Raw genomic sequence first — 18,709 nt, 5'->3', positions numbered from 1 at the left:
CTACATGTTTCATATCTAACATGTTCAATAAAAATAGTTTTGAGAGTGAAAACTGAAATGTTAAATTGTAATAGTATTCACCATTATTACCCTTTTACTGTATTTACATTCAGTGAACCTGCCTTGGTACCAACCCCAAACAGCTGAACAATAGTGTGTTTTGTAAGTTTTTAAAAACTGTTTCTTGTTGTGTTTAGGAGGAGGAGTGTGTGGGCTGCACTGATGGTACATTTAAAGGGATTCGTTATTTCACGTGTCCACCAAAGAAAGCTCTGTTTGTCAAACTGAAGTGCTGCAGGCCTGACTCACGGTTTCCTTCCTTACATCATTCACCTAACCCCATAGAGCGATGCAACTCTATAGGTAAGAAACACGCTTCATAAAGGGGTAGTTAAAAATTAGAACTTCCCACACTCCCCACATCATCTATATTTATTTTAACTTCCTATTTTCTACTGAAGAGTAATTAGGTGACCTTTGCTGACAGTCCAAACTGTTTTCTTTCAGAAACCTTCACAAGAGTTTAGTGAAATAACCCTGGTTTTCAAACACAACAAATGAGAATGTTATTCAAACCAATAGTAATTTTCTTTTATTAAACAACCCTATAAATTACATAATTTCTAAAGGAAAAATTATTAGTTCACCTTTTGAGAGAATGAAGTAAATATTAACATAATACATAATATTTTTCATAAGTACTGCACGTAATTGCTACACTAAAAAAAATATTTTTGCAAAATTGTTTCAAACAATTTATATGGGCTGAAGTTAAACAAATGCTTAACTTAATTTTAGCCCAGATTGACCTTAAATAAATTTAGTAAAGACAATTGACCCTTCGCTGAGGCCCATCCTCTTTAGTTACTGTTGTTACGCCTATCCGCTTGTTAAGTGTGACGTCACGCGAAGCGGCTTCAGGGTCCAAGCGCTCTATTCAACTGAATGGGGACACTCATAAAATGGTAATAATAAACGTTTACAAAGCGATTTAATACTTTCGAAAATCACGATCGCAGTTTATATGTCCATGCCTAATATCCGATGGCCAGAAAGTGATACATTTTTTATAAATTGTTAAAATTTTGGTATTTGTTATGCAGCAAGCCCAGAGATTGTTGTGTACACTATGATTTTATATAAAATTTACTTTAATGTGTGATAGGAATAAAACGTGATCATAAACGAATGATTTCTCCACTCAAATGAGTGGCGGCTTGGACCCGGAAACAGTATACATGCGTCACAAACACGTCACCACTTAACAAGCGGATTAAGCTGCCGTGCCGGGCACATCTATTACAGTACGTATGTGCCGGTGTCAGACATTCCCAGGGATAAAATTAGTCATTTTTGGCAAACAGGTGAAATATCTGAGAAAGCCAGACAAAAAAGGCACTGTAGTATGCATTACTCAGGGTATATTCACGACATAATACGCAACCGATTAGAAAATAAGTTAATCAAAACTGAATCTAAAGCCTAGCCACCTCATACGTTGACCATTCAACAGCTCACTTCATGCACAGCAGGAGAGATGAAATAAAAAAATAATAACAAATTAAGCAAATAATAAATAATAACAAATTAAACAGTGAATTCACTTTTTTTGTTGTTGCCAAAAAGCCTGATAGATTAATTGTTGTGCAATGAAATATGGCGTTACTAACCTACGAGGAAACACGCATGGGAAATTGATGGATTTGAGCCAAATATTAGCATCATTGACCCATAACAATATACAGTACAGTACCTATATCTGTCAGAATGTTTGTGTGTGTGTTTTTATACAGTTTCTAATTTGCTGTTAAGTGAAAAAAATAAAAATGAAATGCAAATCAAAGTATAAATAGCAGAAGTGAACAAATAGATTTTCCCTACCAGCAAATATTAATCTGACACCAGATATAAAAGCAGACACTAACCCGCTATAATGTGGTCACCAATGACTAAATCTCTAACAGACAAAAACATCAGTAAATTGTAGTTAAAACATGGACATAGGGGTTATAAATGACTGAAAAACAGCTGCAGGTAAAGTATATTAATTGATCGCAAGAGCTCAGTTTGTGATCATATCTCTGTTTTGTTCTGTTGATTTGTAATCTAAATATTTATAGCTGAAACAGCCCCTCACACAGCTTGATCCAAACTGGCATTTCTCCCCTTGGGAATTAGGTTTTGGGACAAGAAAAACATTCCACCACCCTGTCCAAACTTTAAGGATATCGGGTATCTTATTTTCAAAGATTTGTTTGTTTCCCTCACTCGAAAGCTTGACAGACCTTCTGCGTGTAGCTACGGTTGCTAAACCACGATTGGTGTGTGTCTGTCTTCAGGTGTGACTTAGCCAAGTGTCAATTAATATTTTTTTCAGTGTATGCACGGTATGCATTAATGTAGTGAATGTACGTGATACCATATAAATTGCATTAATAGTGTCTTGTCTTTTTTTAACTAACATTTTGTAAATCATGTATAATCTTGTGTCACAATGACAACAGTTTCAACTGGACAGAAAAGACTAGGAAGTGATTCTGTCACAATAGTATTATGTTGAAATACACAATGTCTCATGACTGTACTTTGGAATAGCTGCATGTTTTAATATTTCGTTTTCGAATTATATCGTTTTGGTCAAAACATTCAATGATCTGTATGTTCTCTTTTTGGATTTAACTTTAGGCCAGACGTGCTGTCTGTTGAGCTTATTTGAACATAGCCTGTTTTATTAGCTCTAAAGCTCATGTTATACTCAACTGATTTATCAGTGATTTTTTTTCTGCAGCTTTTGGGGGTTACCTGAGTGAAGTGGTGAATGAAAACACTCCTCCGCGGACAGAGAATGATGGTTTGGAGGTGATGGTGGGGAAGAAGAAAGGAATTCAAGGACATTATAACTCCTGCTATCTGGACTCTACATTGTTCTGGTGAACATTGCCATACACATTACTTATCAAAAGCTTTGAAAATTATAACCTAACTCTTAAAGAAATAATTGACTTAAAAATTTAAATTTACCCTACAAATTCCAAATCATGAGTTGTTTGTCTGTTGAACACAAAAGAAGATATTTTTTCAAATGTCAGAACGCGTCATTGTCGTATATTTTCCCTACTGTCAGTGGAAATTGATTGCTTCCGGGTTTGTGTTTGGCACAAGAGGAGGGCGAGTAAATTTTAGATGTACTGTGACTGCCCCTTTAATTCTAAATTTGTAAAGAATTAATCTCTCTGTCTATGTATGTCAGTCTTTTCTCCTTTAGTTCTGTGTTGGATACGGTTCTCCTGAGGCCCAGATCCAAGACTGATGTAGAATATTACAAAGAGACCCAAGAGTTATTGCGCACAGAAATAGTCAATCCACTACGAATGTGAGTAATATTTTACTAATATTTTTAGCAGTGTATTTTACAATGTAATTTCTCTTAGCCAATTCAATTTAACTTGTAAACACTTAAACATTGATATATACTATTATTCTTTCTATGAGAGCAAGCTGGTTGTAATTTTTTATTAATCTCTAAGTGTGTGTTTGTTAGACATGGTTACGTGTGTGCCACCAAAATCATGAAACTTCGGAGGATACTGGAGAAAGTGGAGGCGGCGTCTGGATTCACTTCAGAGGAAAAGGGTGAGATGAGTTTTGCGTTTCATGCCACTGTCGAATAAATGTATTGATGAAGAAATGCTGCCCTCTGTTGGTGCAAACAGAAACTGATAGGCGCTATGTGAATGGTTTTGTTTACACTTTATTTTAAGGTCATGTAGTTGCAGTGCAACTATTCATTTAACTATTGTAATATTAATCAATTACATGTACTTACTATATTGTTGCGGCTAGAATGTGAGTTAGGTTTAGTTATATGTAATTATGCATAATTGATTGTAATAATTAGAGGTGCTCCGATCAGGATTTTTGGGGCCAATGACCGCTTACTTGAAGCCATATCGGCCAATACTGATTACTGATCACACAGTCTAATTAAAGCTATTTGTTAATCATGTTTTTATAAATGTATATTACAAATATCATTTGACAGTTGCATTTATTGACAAGCAACATAGGCCTACCATCCTAAAACATAGCAGCCTGTGCTCGGTTAACTAATAAGAACAGTTCAGGGAAAGAGATGCCCAAACTAGGGCCTACAGGAAAAAGTTGGCCCATGATAACCTTTGATTTGGCCATCCCCTCTGAGAAGAGAGGCAGAATGATGGGGGTAATGCCTTTAATACACATTGTCATTTCTAATTTTAACATAACCTTTAATTTGTTTGATTTATTGTAAAGCTACAAAAAAAAACATATTTCAATTAAATGTTTCAATAAATGTTGTGAATAAAACAGATTTTGTTAAAATAATAAACATACAAATCAAGGAAAAGGCAGGTGCAGCTTAACATTAAACTCCATTGTGTTATGAATTGAATTCTTGTGTTTTTATTATATATATATATATATATATATATATATATATATATATAAACCCCTGTACATTTTTTCCCCCAATTTCTTTTTTTACGGAGAGAAGATTTTTTCAACACATTTCTAAACATAATAGTTTTAATAACTCATCTTTAATAATTGATTTATTTTATCTTTGCCATGATGACAGTAAATAACATTTTACTAGTTATTTTTCAAGATACTTCTATACAGCTTAAAGTGACATTTAAAGGCTTAACTAGGTTAATAGGTTAATTAGGTAGGTAAGAGTAATTAGGCAAGTTATTGTATTTTAATGGTTTGTTCTGTTGACTATCGAAAAAAATATATAGCTTAAAGGGGCTAATAATTTTTATCTTAAAATGTTATTGAAATAAATGAGGAAATTATTAATGGTAACTTTGTAATATGGCTGTCATGGGCTCATGGCAAAAAATTTTTTTTCTCTCTCTCTCTCTCTCTCTCTCTCTCTCTCTCTCTCTCTCTCTCTCTCTCTCTCTCTCTCTCTCTCTCTCTCTCTCTCTCTCTCTCTCTCTCTCTCTCTCTCTTCTCTCTCTCTCTCTCTCTCTCTCTCTCTCTCTCTCTCTCTCTTCTGGAGAGCTGTAAATGTCAAACTCTAAATCTTGGGTGACCAAACCTTTTTACGTAGGCTGTTTAATCAAAATATATATATAATGATATAGAAAATGTAGCTCTAGAAAACTTTAGGCAGAACTGGGGCTTTGGTGCATCAGAGAATGTCTTCATACTTTTTATTAATAAGAAAAAAATATATAAATAAGCACGTAGGCTGTTTAATCAAAAACATTAGATTTTGTTACAGCCACAACGCTTTAGGAAAAATAATAACAGAGAAATACAAAACTTTCTGTTGTTGTTGTTAACATTATTATTTCTAGTAGTAATAGTAATTAGTCTGCTACATTTTTTAGTTCATACTGTGAACTTTATCATCAAAAAAAAAAAAAAAAGACATGACAACTCTCTTCATTGTAATTTGAGTGCCACCTGCTTTACAATTTCAATATATTTGGGTTTTTATGCTTTTAAGAGGAACATCTGTCATTTACACAATGTAAAGTGTAAAGACTCGATTCTAACCTAGTAATTACTATAGTAAGTGCATGGGAAATCTGTTACTCTGTCACTTTAAAATAAAGTGATACCTAATTTTTAGATTCACGTAGTACATTTTATTTTATTTTATTTTATTTTATTTTATTTTATTTTATTTATTCTTTGGTCTTCATAATAATGAGAATCAACGCAATTGGGTAAAAGTTCTTTAATTATTAGAGGTGCAGCAAGACATTATATGATACTTGATGTTACAATTTATAAATTGGACAAACATCACTATAGTTGAAGTCATAATTATTAGCCCCCCTGAATTATTAGCGCCCCTGTTTATTTTTTCCCCCAATTTCTGTTCTGTTCTTGGAAGATTGTTTCAGCACATTTCTAAGCTTAATAGTTTTAAAACCTTATTTCTAATAACTGATTTATTTTATCTTTTCCATTGTGACAGTAAATAATGTTTTACTAGATATTTTTCAAGACACTTCTATACAGGTTAAAGTGACATTAAAAGGCTTAACTAGGTTAATAAGGTGAACTAGGCAGGTTAGGGTAATTAGGCCAGTTATTGTATAACGATGGTTTGTTCTGTAGATTATCGGAAAAAAAATTAGCTTAAAGGGGCTAATAATTTTGTCCCAAAAATGTTTTTTTTTTTAATTAATAATTCTAGCCGAAATAAAACAATTAAGACTTTCTCTAAAAGAAAAAATATCATCAGACATACTGTGAAAATTTCATTGCTCTGTTAAACATAATTTGGGAAATATTTAAAAAAAAAGAAAAAAATCAAAAGGGGGATAATAATTTTGACTTGAATTATATATATATATATATACTGTAATATGTAAAACATATTTACATAACAATGTAGTGGTTCATTCCGCTGTAGCGACCCCAGATTAATTAAGGGACTAAGCCGAAAAGAAAATGAATAAATAATAATAATAATAAATAAATAATAATAATAATAGCGGACCTATCATAATGTTGTTATGTGATGACTTGTGACACGTACTGATGTTGTAGAACATGCTATTCTTTCAGAAACTCTTACGATGATGCCAAATCGTTTTGGGGAGTGAAGTGTTTTCTGTGTACTTGATAAAAGCTTTTAATGATCTTTTATCTTGTGTGCATCCTGCTGTTTTAGAGAACATTGTGCAGCCATACTGAAACATGGGTGGAATCTTTGATGTCCACTGGGCTTTTATAAAACTGTTATGACATAGAACATTCCCTTCTGTACACAAGCACAAAGTCAGAGATAAAGCCATAAATGAAAGACTTTATAGAGGATGCTGAGGCTAAAGTTGATCAAAAACATTTACTTTATTCGACGTATAAATTATGGTAGTCAGGTTTTCTCAGTTTAGACCTAGTTTATATTAGATGTGTATCCTAAATCACTTTATAATAACATTTGAAGTCCCCTTGAACTGGAAGCTGTGACCGTTATTTTTTTTTATATTGTGACACAGTTTTTGAAGAAATAAAATAGTAAATTAGCAAGCAGTGGCCGTGGCCTGTTTTTTCTACTGCAAGCTGAATGGATGTTGTATAGTAGGCATTTCCTTTAGAAAGATGGGGAAAAGGGTTTGTGGAGAGTTATTACAACCTAACAGATTCCCACTCCTCACCATTTCTGTTTGGTGTCAAAACTGAGTTGGAGTGGCATGGTTAAATATTTAAGCCACGCCCATTTGCTAAGATATACATAATCAGACAATTTAACAATACAAACAGGAAGTGCATTTTTACATTTCAATTATAGATTAGAAGGGCAATTTTTTTTCTTAATGACATGCATAAATGAATTGTTCAACAAAAAATAAAAAATAAAAAACTAGCAATGTGAGCTAACATAATCATCTGGTTTGTTTTGATTTCTTGAGGACTTTAAATGAGTAATTAAATGAGTGATACATTTAATGCTTACCCTTTATTTTGCAGTGTCATTGTTACAGTGTAATTATACATTCAGGTAATGAGTGATATTATTTATGTTTGTGTATGTGACCATCCGTTGTAATGTTCAGAGGAAAAAACAAAGAGCTGATCCAAAAGCAGCATTTAAACATTTAATGAAAAACCTATGACAAAACAAGACAAACTAAAACAAAGCAAAACAAAGCAGGAACACACAGACCTCATGGAAGTAACTCAAACAACAGACAATGAGAGGGGCACACAAACTGAAATATATAGTCCTGCTCATCAGTGGAAATGAGCCGCAGGTGTGAATGTGTGTGTGTGTGTGTGTGTGTGTGTGAGAGAGAGTGTCTGGATGACGGTCAGCTGGAGCAGGTGTTGATTGGTGCAATGCATTCTGGTCGTTGTAGTTCATGTGGTGTGTGTAGTTCATGTGAATTTTTACCAGCGATCTCTGGATGCGGGATCGTGACAGTGTACTTGACAGGGTTTTTGTTGTTACAATAGTACCATGTACACCATAAAATGATAATTATACATTTTTATTATTATTTATGTCTTTTTACCTTGTGCTTATTAAATAAATACTCTATGTAATTACAGACAGTTAATTTCTGTAAAAAAATGTGTATGTTGTTAACGCTACTCCTACTCCTACTGAACTCATCACAAAATGTACATTGTTCCTATCAATTACTTTCTTTGAATGCAAGTACTAATTAAGTACTAGTTAAAGAAAACTAATGGATCCCCTGCAACCTTATAAATTAAAATGAGAAACAAACATTTTGTTTGTAAATGTGATCATTTATGTGGTCTATTATGACATGATTTGCATTGATTATTTGATTTGGTTTATTGACAGAGTTCAAATATTTATCTGAATGTTTTATATCCAATATTTTGTGTGGAGTGATGTGTTTGACCTGAGGCATTTACTCTCTTTTTAGATCCAGAGGAGTTCCTCAACATCCTGTTTCATCACATCCTGAGAGTTGATCCTCTTCTCAGACTTCGGTGGGCATGTCCTTCAAATCCATGCAAAAATCTGCCTTTTCTGATATGATGAAGTTGGTATTGAAAAGTGCTGTGTGTCTTTTGCAGGTCTGCAGGGCAGAAGGTTCAGGACTGTTACTTCTATCAAATCTTTATGGATAAGAAAGATAAAGTGATGGTGCCGACCAGCCAGCAGCTTCTGGAGTGGTCTTTTATCAACAGTGATCTCAAATTTGCAGAGGTATGATATGTACATGTGCATCTGGAGCCTTGTGAACCATACAATTAGCAGAGAGGCCGGTTTCATTTTACATGCTTTATTGTTTAATAATGTCATCTTTATTGTTTTTATGTTGAAACTAAACATTACAAACCTTACAAACAAAAGATAACATGAACAAACCATTAGGCATGGGATTATAACCGTTTTCAAGGTATACCTCAGTTTGAAAAAGTCAAGGTTTTCATTTTCTGCTATACCGTTCCTAAGGTATGTGTAAGATTTCTTATTGAAACTTTTTTTTTTTGTTTTTTAGGACAACTGTATCTCCATCAGAAAAGAGATCCAAGATGCCATTTTAAATTGTAAAGAAATCAGTGTTTTTGAAACCAATGACGATAACAGAAGTCAATGGTTAATTTATTCAGCCTGACCTGTTTACTGCTACAAAATATTTCGAATGTTTCTCAAAACAAAATATATTGCTTTCAAAGGGGGAAAAGGTTTCACTTTTTTACCCAGACATTTAAAAAGAATATATTTAAGAGCAGTAATCACAATACTATAAAACTGTGATATTTTCATCCAAGGTTATCACTGTCAGAATCTTATTCCGGCCCATGTCTACAAACCATACAAGTTTGTTGTTACATAGAAACATTTAGATTTAAAAAAATCATATATAGACTGGTAGTTTGGGGTTGGAGAAATATATATTTTTTTTAAATACAAATTGGCATACATCAAACTTGCATGTATTTATAAAAATACGGTAAAACTAATGTTTTGAAATAATATTTTTTGATCAAATAAATGCATATGGATTTATTTAAAATAAACTTTTAAACTGTACTGTGTATTACTTTTTGTCAGGTTTCATGTGTTTGTTGAATCGTTTTAAGGTACAATTCCTGAATGAATAATAATGGTAGTAGTAGTAGAATTAGCATCCAGAGTATAGGCCTAAATGTTGAATTTCCTCCAAATAAACACAATGGGCCTCATTCATGAAACATAATAATTTTTGTGTAAATCCATGAAAGTTAATATTTTTAAATGTTAGTTGTTACAAATGAAATATGCATGTGCTTCCTCCCATGCTGCTTTTTTATCATTATTATTTTTCCCAACTCCATTATATTTCATTTGATCTTTTGACCTGTGCAGTAATTTTTTTCAAAATGGTTTGTAAAGTAAACATTAGTAAAGTTTACTGCTGTGGATTCCAAATCATAGCAACCCAAGCATCTCAGCTGAAAAACACTGTGCCACCAGAGCAATCTCAAGCGCCGCCATCTGGCCATATGTAGAAATGCAGCAGGCATTTTGAAACTGTCTAAAACGCTTTAGTGTTTTGAAATTGTATTTTTAGGCCTATGGCATATTAGTCTTTCTAATACTAATGAAATATGCTGGAGTCAAACCGTAGAAGGGAGTCCAGAACACTCCACTGCGTTCCTGGACATATCATTTACATATTTCTAAATTAGAAGGAGATTATGAATGAGAGTGCACTCTCGCTGTTGATAAATGTTGGGAATTCATTACAATCCATGAACATGAACAATCAAATCTAGTTTTGGGAAAGTATTTTAAGATTCTGGAGGGACTTTTTAAAAAGGTCTAGAAACCACTCAGACTACTCCTATATTTACTACTGTTTCACGAATGAGTCCCATTAAACACTTAATATTTATAAGAGACAGATGTATTCAAATGAGAATTGATGCATCTAAATATTGTTGTTCACTGTGATAAATGAGTGAATAAGGGGAAATGTCATGTTCTGGTCTGTTTATTTCTCTCCAGGCCCCTTCTTGCCTTATCATTCAGATGCCTCGGTTTGGGAAGGACTTCAAAATGTTTAATAAGATCTTCCCATCTCTGGAGCTTGACATCACAGATCTATTAGACGACAGTGAGTCACTTCAGTAACTAAATAGGCTTTGAAAAAAAAAAAAAAACACACATAATGTATTTTATCTGTGTTGGGATGAAGAATATAAGAAAAAAGTGCATTATATTTAAAGGAATTGACGAAGGTTTGTTTTAGCCCCTAGAGAATGTCGAATCTGTGGAGGTTTAGCTCTATATGAGTGCAGAGAGTGCTATGAAGATTATGACATCACACCAGGAAAGATCAAGCAGTTCTGTGAAAAGTGCAATACGCAGGTATTACAAACACACACACATAATCGTCTCATGAACATGCTCTACTGCAGCGATGTCAAACTCAATTCCTGGAGGGCCGCAGCCCTGCACAGTTTAGTCCCAACCCCAATTAAACACACCTGATCAAACTAATTGAGTCCTTTAGGCTTGTTTCAAAAATACAGGTAAGTGTGTTGGTGCAGGGTTGGAACTAAACTGTGCAGGGCTGTGGCCCTCCAGGAATTGAGTTTGACATCCCTGCTTTACTGGCTACTTAACTGAATTATCTCGCAGTTGTACCTTTCATATCCACTAGGTGGAGACCTTTTCTTATGAATAGCCGTTCAAATAAGCAGGTAGACAAGTGTAAGAGTTTAGTGCCACTGTATATAGACCATTTCAATGTTGTCATGTCATTGGCCCATGAACATTTCCTGCTTGTTATCAAACTATTTCATAACTGTAACAAGAGATAATTCAATCATAACTTTATGTTTAAACAGCTATCATATAATTATTTATCAATATGTGGACCATTTTTGGATTCTCAGAATCTATAGAAAGTAAAATGTAAAACAGGAAATACGTTGGGACCACTGTTTTCGTTTCCATCCCTAAAAATTATCTATATAATGGTTTATTTCCTTTTTGGTATCACTGAGAAAAAAAGAAAAAAAAAACTATTATGATTTCTTTAAGTTCTTTTTGTTGTGTCTTTATGTAGGTTCAATTATTATTTTTATTTATCTATGTATAAAGTTTTTTGTCAATTACTATTTCTATTATTTTGTTATTTTAATATAAAAAACCAAACTAAAAAAACTTTTGTTTTGGCAGCTAATTGAAGAAAACAAATTTATATAGTAATTTATTTTTACTTTATATTCAGTGCAAGGAAGTAAATAATTACATGTACATCTGGATAAGCTGATCAGAAACAGAATGTACATGTAATTATTTTTTTTATTACGTAAAATTACATTTTAAATTGCTTTTAATCATATTATCTGATTTAAAATTATTCACAAAGTGTCAGTAATTTATCCATCATTTATTGATTATCTTAAAATTATATTTATTTTGGTATTTTCAATTCCTTTCTTTCCTTTTTATTTAATATTATTATTATATTTAGGAAAATATTATTTATATAATTATAGTATTAGTATATTTCTGTTTTTATCTTTCCACTGAGTGGAAGGTAGTGCAATACATTACCCACAATATGTAAATCGAGATAAAATTACTGACTACAGTTTTCATGTAATCAGTAACAGCCTACAGTTTGTAAGCAATCTACCTACCGTTAACCATGAAACCCTACACGGACACAATTCTGTATTTTTAGTAATGAAGAATAAATATTTCTATTCAAATTTCTCTTTTTGAATGTTGTGTATTTTATCTCTCTGTTTAAAGTTTAGGTAACATTTTAGTTTAGGTCACAATTTATGCTTTTAACTACTGGTCTATTACCTGCCTATTATTAAGTGATTAACTGTTCATTAGTAGTTAAAAAGTATGATCTTACTCTGCATCCCTTATTCTATCCCAAACCTAAACCCAACTTCAACCTTACTAACTATTAATAAACAGCTAATTAGTCATTTATTAAGATAGTAGTGTTAGTTAGGTTTGTTAATTCTGTAAATTGTGACCTAAAGTGTTACCAAAGTTCCTAATAGCACTGCATTGTAAGATTACTTCAGCATAATGTAGCGAAAACTGCAATAGATTTCATATCAGTTTGTGTATAAATGTAAATATTATTTTCTGTGTACCTTAGGTACATCTGCACCCACGGCGTAAGACTCATCGGTATGTGAAGTTATCAGTCCCTAAAGAGCTGCACGAGTCAGTATGGAGGCAGGGTTCTTACCCTCACCAGCAGATGGAGCTGTTCGCTGTGCTTTGCATTGAGACCAGCCACTATGTCGCCTTTGTCAAATACGGATCCGCAGACTCGGCCTGGCTGTTCTTTGATAGCATGGCTGACCGCGACGGTACAAAGGACTTCCAAAACTTTGCTTTTGTGCTGTTATCGTTTTAAAACACCTTATAGCATTTGTGTTAGCATTAGATTTAATCATTTTGCAGGTGCTTTTTTAAATCCTAAGCGACTTATTAATGAGGAAGAGATACAGTGCTCCTTAGGTGTTACTAATACAAACATTCTTGATTTTTTTTTGCGTGAACTATCCCTTTTAGTATTAAAAGAAGAAGTCAGATTAACCGCTTTTTTACTAAACATTTCTAACTTTTTTTTTTTCTTGCAGGTGGTCAGAATGGATTTAACATCCCACAGGTGTCGCGGTGTCCAGAAGTCGGGGAATACCTGAAAATGACTCCTGAAGAACTCCACGCGCTGGACCCAAAAAACATCCAGGGCTATGCACGCAGACTTCTCTGTGACGCTTACATGTGCATGTACCAGAGTCCCACCATGAGCCTCTATAAGTAGAGAGGGAGAAATAAAGGCGGACAGAAAAGGTAGGGAATGACCGGGATGGTGGACCGAGGGAAAGGAGGAATAAGTGCTGTGCTGAAGAGAGAATGAGGAAGAAAAACAGAAGAGGAACATCTAGCTGCCTCATCCTCTCTTCCACATCTCTCTCAGTTCTAGGCGAAGGATAAATACAGTCACGAGAGATCGAACACGACGTCGAGAGAATGAACAAATTGAAAAAAAAGCGTATTTGCACTGTGTGAGAGCGTATGTGTTTGTGTGTGTGTTTGTTGAAGTGTTGTTGTTGTTTTCTCTGATTTGTGGCTGAGCTCAGACTCTTTGGGGTGGCGTTTTTGCTATTTAAATACAGAGGATCCGCACTCGCTCATCTGACGGCTTCACATTCATCATGTTCCGCCAGAACTGACCCCTCCAAACCGGCAAAACATTCCACTCCTGTAAACCAAGCCTCGGACGAATGACCAAAACGGGATGTTTTCCTTCTGTCTGAATGTCGTCACAAGTCCCATCTTATGCACTGCAGCGTCCAGCATTAATTAGAGTTCAGACGCACATCGTGTGTTAGTCCCTGTTTTTTGCCTTCCTCTTTTGCTGTGAAGTCTTTTGTCCGGTGTGTTCACATGCAGCAGAGCCCTCGACTGCCATGCACTGGTCTGAACAATGAGATTAAGCACAGTTTTTTGGGACATGAAGAATAATATAAATAAGCTTTTGCTGAAATAGGACTTATTTCATTTTTATTTTGGTTTTTATAAATATAAATATTATAATAGTTATTTTAAAAATTGCAAAAAAAAAAAAAAACAAGCAAAAAAAGCAGCTCCCCAGGTTATGCTCCTAAAATATAAGTTCATTAATTGTTACAGATACATTATGATAATATTCCAAAAGTTAAAGAGTTTGCAGTCAAGAAATAGGTCATGTTATAAAGAGCTGATTTCCAGCATACGTTATGCTCTGGTTTCAGTCTGAACGCGCTCACGTTAAACCACAGTGCTGTTGGCTAATCTGCAGTAACACTGTTCATGGAGATACCGGTTTGATGAACCATGCACACGTTTGCTACGAGTTGCCAGATTGTTTACACACACGGCCTGGTTTAAACCGAAGCGTTATGAAATGCCACATGTATTGGGACTGTTGTTTTTTTAATCTCTGCTGATGTAACCGTACACTATGGGAGAGATTCTCCGTGAGCGGCTGTAATGGGAGAAAGGATGACGACTGGTGTACTTGTGTAAAACGAAGCCAGGTGGACTTTATTATCTCTGTGCTGTTCTCTTAAATGTTAACTAAATTAAAACGCCATTTTGAAAACAGCTTTTGTGGTAATGGCTGCACTGCTTTTCATTTGCTCTTTTGGGGTTGTTGTTGTTTTTTTTTAAGGAAAGAAGTGACAACAAGCAAGAAGAGTGCACTTTGTGTGTGCGTGTGAATTGAATGTTTACCTTGAAAAGTTGACAGATGCGCCACCGAGTTGTGAGAATCTCTGTCTTGTCACGTCACCGAGATGTGTGTGGTGTTTGTGCTTTGATGCCAGCAGTGTTTTCGTCTGCCGTGTATGTGTGTTTGTAGACAGTCTTTAGTATTGTTTGGATGTGCATTGCCTTCAGTGTTGTCATAAGTGTGTGAGTGTTTGTGTTGGGATTTGTCCTGTTTTCACCTGTCACCTGTGTGGGTCTCATTAACATGGTGTCACGGCCGGGGCAAACACACCAGCGCTGGACAGATGGGGCTGATCTGTGGTGAAGGCTTAGCAGCTGGAGACACACACACATGCATGTGCCACAACGCGTCTCAGCCCCTGTTGACCTCAAAGCTATTACATGTTGAGTTATACTAGAAGATGTTGAGATATTCATTTCCAGCCACACTTCATTTGCTCCCACTTCATATCAAGTGACTTTACCTACTATGTACTAACCCTTTAAAATAATTATATTAGATAAAAGGTTATTTAATACATGCATGTTTTTATGTCATACTCGTACTTAAATGTAATTACACAATTACTTTTTATGATACATTTTAGAAGTTACTACCCTTTTACCAACCTTAAAACTACCTATGTCAATTAGTTAACTAAACTACTGCCATTGTAGTTTTCTAAACTTACGCCCACCAGCCACTTTATTAGGTACTTCTTACTAGTACGGGGTTGAACCCCCTTTTGCCTTCAGAACTGCTCAAATCCTTGGCATAGATTCAACAAAATACTGGAAATATTCCACAGAGATTTTGGTCCATATTGACATGATAGCATCACGCAGTTGCTGCAGATTTGCCGGCTGCACATTCATAATGCAAATCTCCTGTTCCACCACATCCCAAAGGTGCTCTATTGGATTGAGTCTGGGGACTGTGAAGGCCATATGAGTACAGTGAACTCATTGTCATGTTCAAGAAACCAGTCTGAGATGATTTACGCTGTATGACATGAAACGTTATCCTGCTGGAAGTAGCCATCAGAAGATGGGTACTCTGGTCATAAAGGGATTTACATGGTCAGCAACAATACTTAGGTAGGCTGTGTCGTTCACACGGTGTGCCAAAAAAAATAACAGTTTTACACCACCACCACCTGAACCATTGATACAAGGTGGGATGGATCCATGCTTTTATGTTGTTGATGCCAAATTCTGACCCTACCATCCGAATGTTGCAGCAGAAATCGAGACTCGAGAATCGAGACCAGGCAACATTTTTCCAATCTTCTATTGTTCAATTTTGGTGAGCCTGTACGAATTGTAGCCTCAGTTTCCTGTTCTTAGCTTACAGGAGTGGCATCTGGTGTGGTCTTCTGCTGCTGCAGCCCATCTGCCTCAAGGTTGGACGTGTTGTGTGTTCAGAAATGCTCTTCTGAATACCTCTGTTGTAATGAGTGGTAATTTGAGTAACTGTTGCCTTTCTATCAGCTCGAACCAGTCTGGCCGTTCGTCTCTCACCTCTGGTATCAACAAGACATTTGCACCCACAGAACTGACTTTTCTAACATGTATAACTACATTGTTGACCGATCCCTCCAACACAATGTCACAGCAATTCGTAAATTGTTGAATTTGTTTGAATTTATACAATCTTATTCATTCAATTTTAGTGCGATTTACTCATCCCCCAATGACAGTTGGGTTTAGAGGCAGGTTTGGATGTCTCGCCTCCTTTTTAAAATCCTACATTTTTGTATGACTGAACTTGTACAATTTTGTTTATATTAGTTTGTATCATATCACACAAAACGTAAACTAGGTAAGTTTTCTGGTGAGATCAGGCTGATCCCTCAGACCTTAACCACACTTAAACCTGCCCATAGCACCCAATCTGTCCCTAACCATATTCATTTACCACTTAACTAGCACCATACAGTACGTGTTGTGCAACAAGTATATGGTACTTAATTACGTAAAAAATAAGTACAATAGTTAATGCCACATAATACAAAGTGGGACCAAAATGTAAAGTACAAAGAAATAAAAAAATTAAACAATGTAGGCATTTTAAAATCAGACATATTAAAAACTCCAAAAAAAAAAAAAAAATCTAATTCTCCTGTCCCAAACTTTACCTGTATGCAATCTCAATACCAGCAAATATTTTGCTGCATAAAATAAGTGCCATTTATATGGTGTACCAAACAATGGCATTTTTGATGCAACTTACTACTAATAGGTCCAAAGTTGGACTTAATTTAATTTCTGTTGTGTTTTTTGATTTCTGTTGTGTTTTTTGTAGCGTAATTACAGAAACATGTACTGAGTATTATGAATCAACAACAAACATTCTAATCTAGGTTTTAGAATTTGGATTTAATGATTGTAGCTATAACTTATAAACCTTTTAATTTACACTTAGTGTATTTACAGACTCATAATATAGTCTCTTTAATAATATCATGTTTTTACAGAAATAACAAAGTCATCCCCCAAAGTAACGCCTCTCTTCTGTTAGTCCTGTAATTTTTTTTCATTTTAAGGCAGCAAACTGCACAGTCGTCATGCTAGTATTAACCATCACAACAGCTGGCACACAATGCTCTCTTGTAGCTTTATGCAGTGGCATATGCCTGCTGTGTGCCACGTGCTAATTTAGCCTACGTTGGCGCTACCTGACCAGATGGAGAACAGTATTGCCATTCTCACCATTAGACTGTAGCCTCAGGGGGTGAATGTCAAATAAAATCAAAGCATATGGATTCCTTCTCTGTCGACTTTGATTCTGATAAACAGACGATGTGCTGTTGTCAGAGGTTTACCTCAGAGCCTCCCGATGAGACTTCAGGAATGTAACGATTGGGTTTGTATGGGCTTTCGCTATGTGGACAGACAACTCTTAAAAAAGGATTTTTGCTGCTTGTTCAATGTACTGTACCTTAGCTAATGGAACATAGATCGTGACCATTTTATCAACTTAATCTTGTTGTGTGCAGTCCACAAAATTGTATAAGGGAAATTTATTCAATCCGCTTGTGTCAGGACTACATGGAAACTTATTCAACAAACAATGAATTAATGAATAAAAAAAGGATTTTTAGCTCCCAGCATGATGATTAAAATAGTTCATGTTGAAGTGAAGTGCTATTTCATTTTTTGAACAAGATGAGAAAGGTTGACACTGTTGTATTGAGTACTTTGTTACTTTTGGTCAATGGGTTTTCACCTTCTAGCTTCCTTTAGCTTCAGTGGCCATCACACTTTCAGTGTAGTGTAAAGCTATAGAAACTGTGACAAACAACTAGACAAAGCAAGATGACCAGCCTTTATGTTAAAGGTATAAGCTTCTGATATGTTAATATATTGTTGCTGCATTCCTACCTCTAAATAATAATAAAATCAATAATATGTCTGTTTTTCGATTCTGACTGATCTGGCTAATAACCGTGTAAAATTCTGCAATGACAACACTCGTACAGCCTCCTCACCCTTGTCTCTGCCCACATAGAGTGAAAGCAGACCAATAAACTCACTACAATTTGACAAATATTGCAGCTGTTGGACAACAAAATGTACTTTTAAGGCTTTTTTTAGGTGAGAATGCAGTTGTTTAGATGTAACTATGCAGTTTATTCATAAAGATATTGCCAATTTAAATATTTATAATTTCTGAGATACAGCATGTCGGCATCCATCATCAGCTTGTCATACTGAGCAGAGCAAAGACGGTTGACGTTCCGCCACAAAATGGTGACAGAGACTGCATAATAAGCCCCTAGAGGAGAAAAACTCAGCGTAATTTCAAACTAGAGCTGATAAAAAAGGTAAGTGACTTTCTGTTGATCTCTCTTTTTTTGTTTGTTGTAGTGCTGTATTTATAGGCCACCATGTTTGGTACTGTTTCTGGTAGTGTTTGCTTTGCTTTGGCCTTTTCGGAGGTTAATTATTGTGGTTTCCCGATTGCAACAAAGAAATGGAATGTCTCTAGAC

The 18,709-nt window shown here is 35.0% G+C and overlaps 1 protein-coding gene and 1 long non-coding RNA gene across 11 annotated transcripts in view; both read left to right on the top strand.

Annotated features, from left to right (window-relative positions):
* Positions 1-14,611, top strand: part of cyld (cylindromatosis (turban tumor syndrome)) — a 38,852-nt gene extending 24,241 nt beyond the window's left edge. For 3 of the 10 annotated variants that reach the window (XM_087261540.1, XM_087261539.1, XM_087261538.1), the window contains 10 exons: positions 198-363; positions 2,789-2,930; positions 3,251-3,373; positions 3,542-3,633; positions 8,409-8,475; positions 8,563-8,695; positions 10,484-10,592; positions 10,728-10,846; positions 12,612-12,828; positions 13,102-14,611. In XM_087261540.1, the coding sequence (XP_087117666.1) occupies positions 198-363; positions 2,789-2,930; positions 3,251-3,373; positions 3,542-3,633; positions 8,409-8,475; positions 8,563-8,695; positions 10,484-10,592; positions 10,728-10,846; positions 12,612-12,828; positions 13,102-13,286 (1,353 nt within the window). In that variant the 3' untranslated portion in view covers positions 13,287-14,611. Of the gene's footprint in view, positions 1-197; positions 364-2,788; positions 2,931-3,250; positions 3,374-3,541; positions 3,634-8,408; positions 8,476-8,562; positions 8,696-8,990; positions 9,537-10,483; positions 10,593-10,727; positions 10,901-11,049; positions 11,488-12,611; positions 12,829-13,101 lie in introns of those variants that run through there. The other 7 variants (XR_015495964.1, XR_015495963.1, XM_087261542.1 and 4 more) reach the window with 4 other exon arrangements.
* A 978-nt stretch (positions 14,612-15,589) lies between these two features.
* On the top strand, positions 15,590-18,135 carry LOC147836054 (uncharacterized). Its single transcript, XR_015495967.1, has 2 exons — positions 15,590-16,965; positions 17,022-18,135. It is a non-coding gene; the product is annotated as an uncharacterized LOC147836054 (long non-coding RNA).
* Positions 18,136-18,709: the final 574 nt, after the last annotated feature.

This window comes from Danio rerio, chromosome 7 (assembly GCF_052040795.2).
Source record: "Danio rerio strain M-AB ecotype USA chromosome 7, GRCz13ab, whole genome shotgun sequence".
In the NCBI taxonomy this organism is placed as follows: Eukaryota; Metazoa; Chordata; class Actinopteri; order Cypriniformes; family Danionidae; genus Danio; species Danio rerio.
Note: the sequence above shows the minus strand (reverse complement) of the source record. Positions and strands in the feature narration are given on the sequence as shown.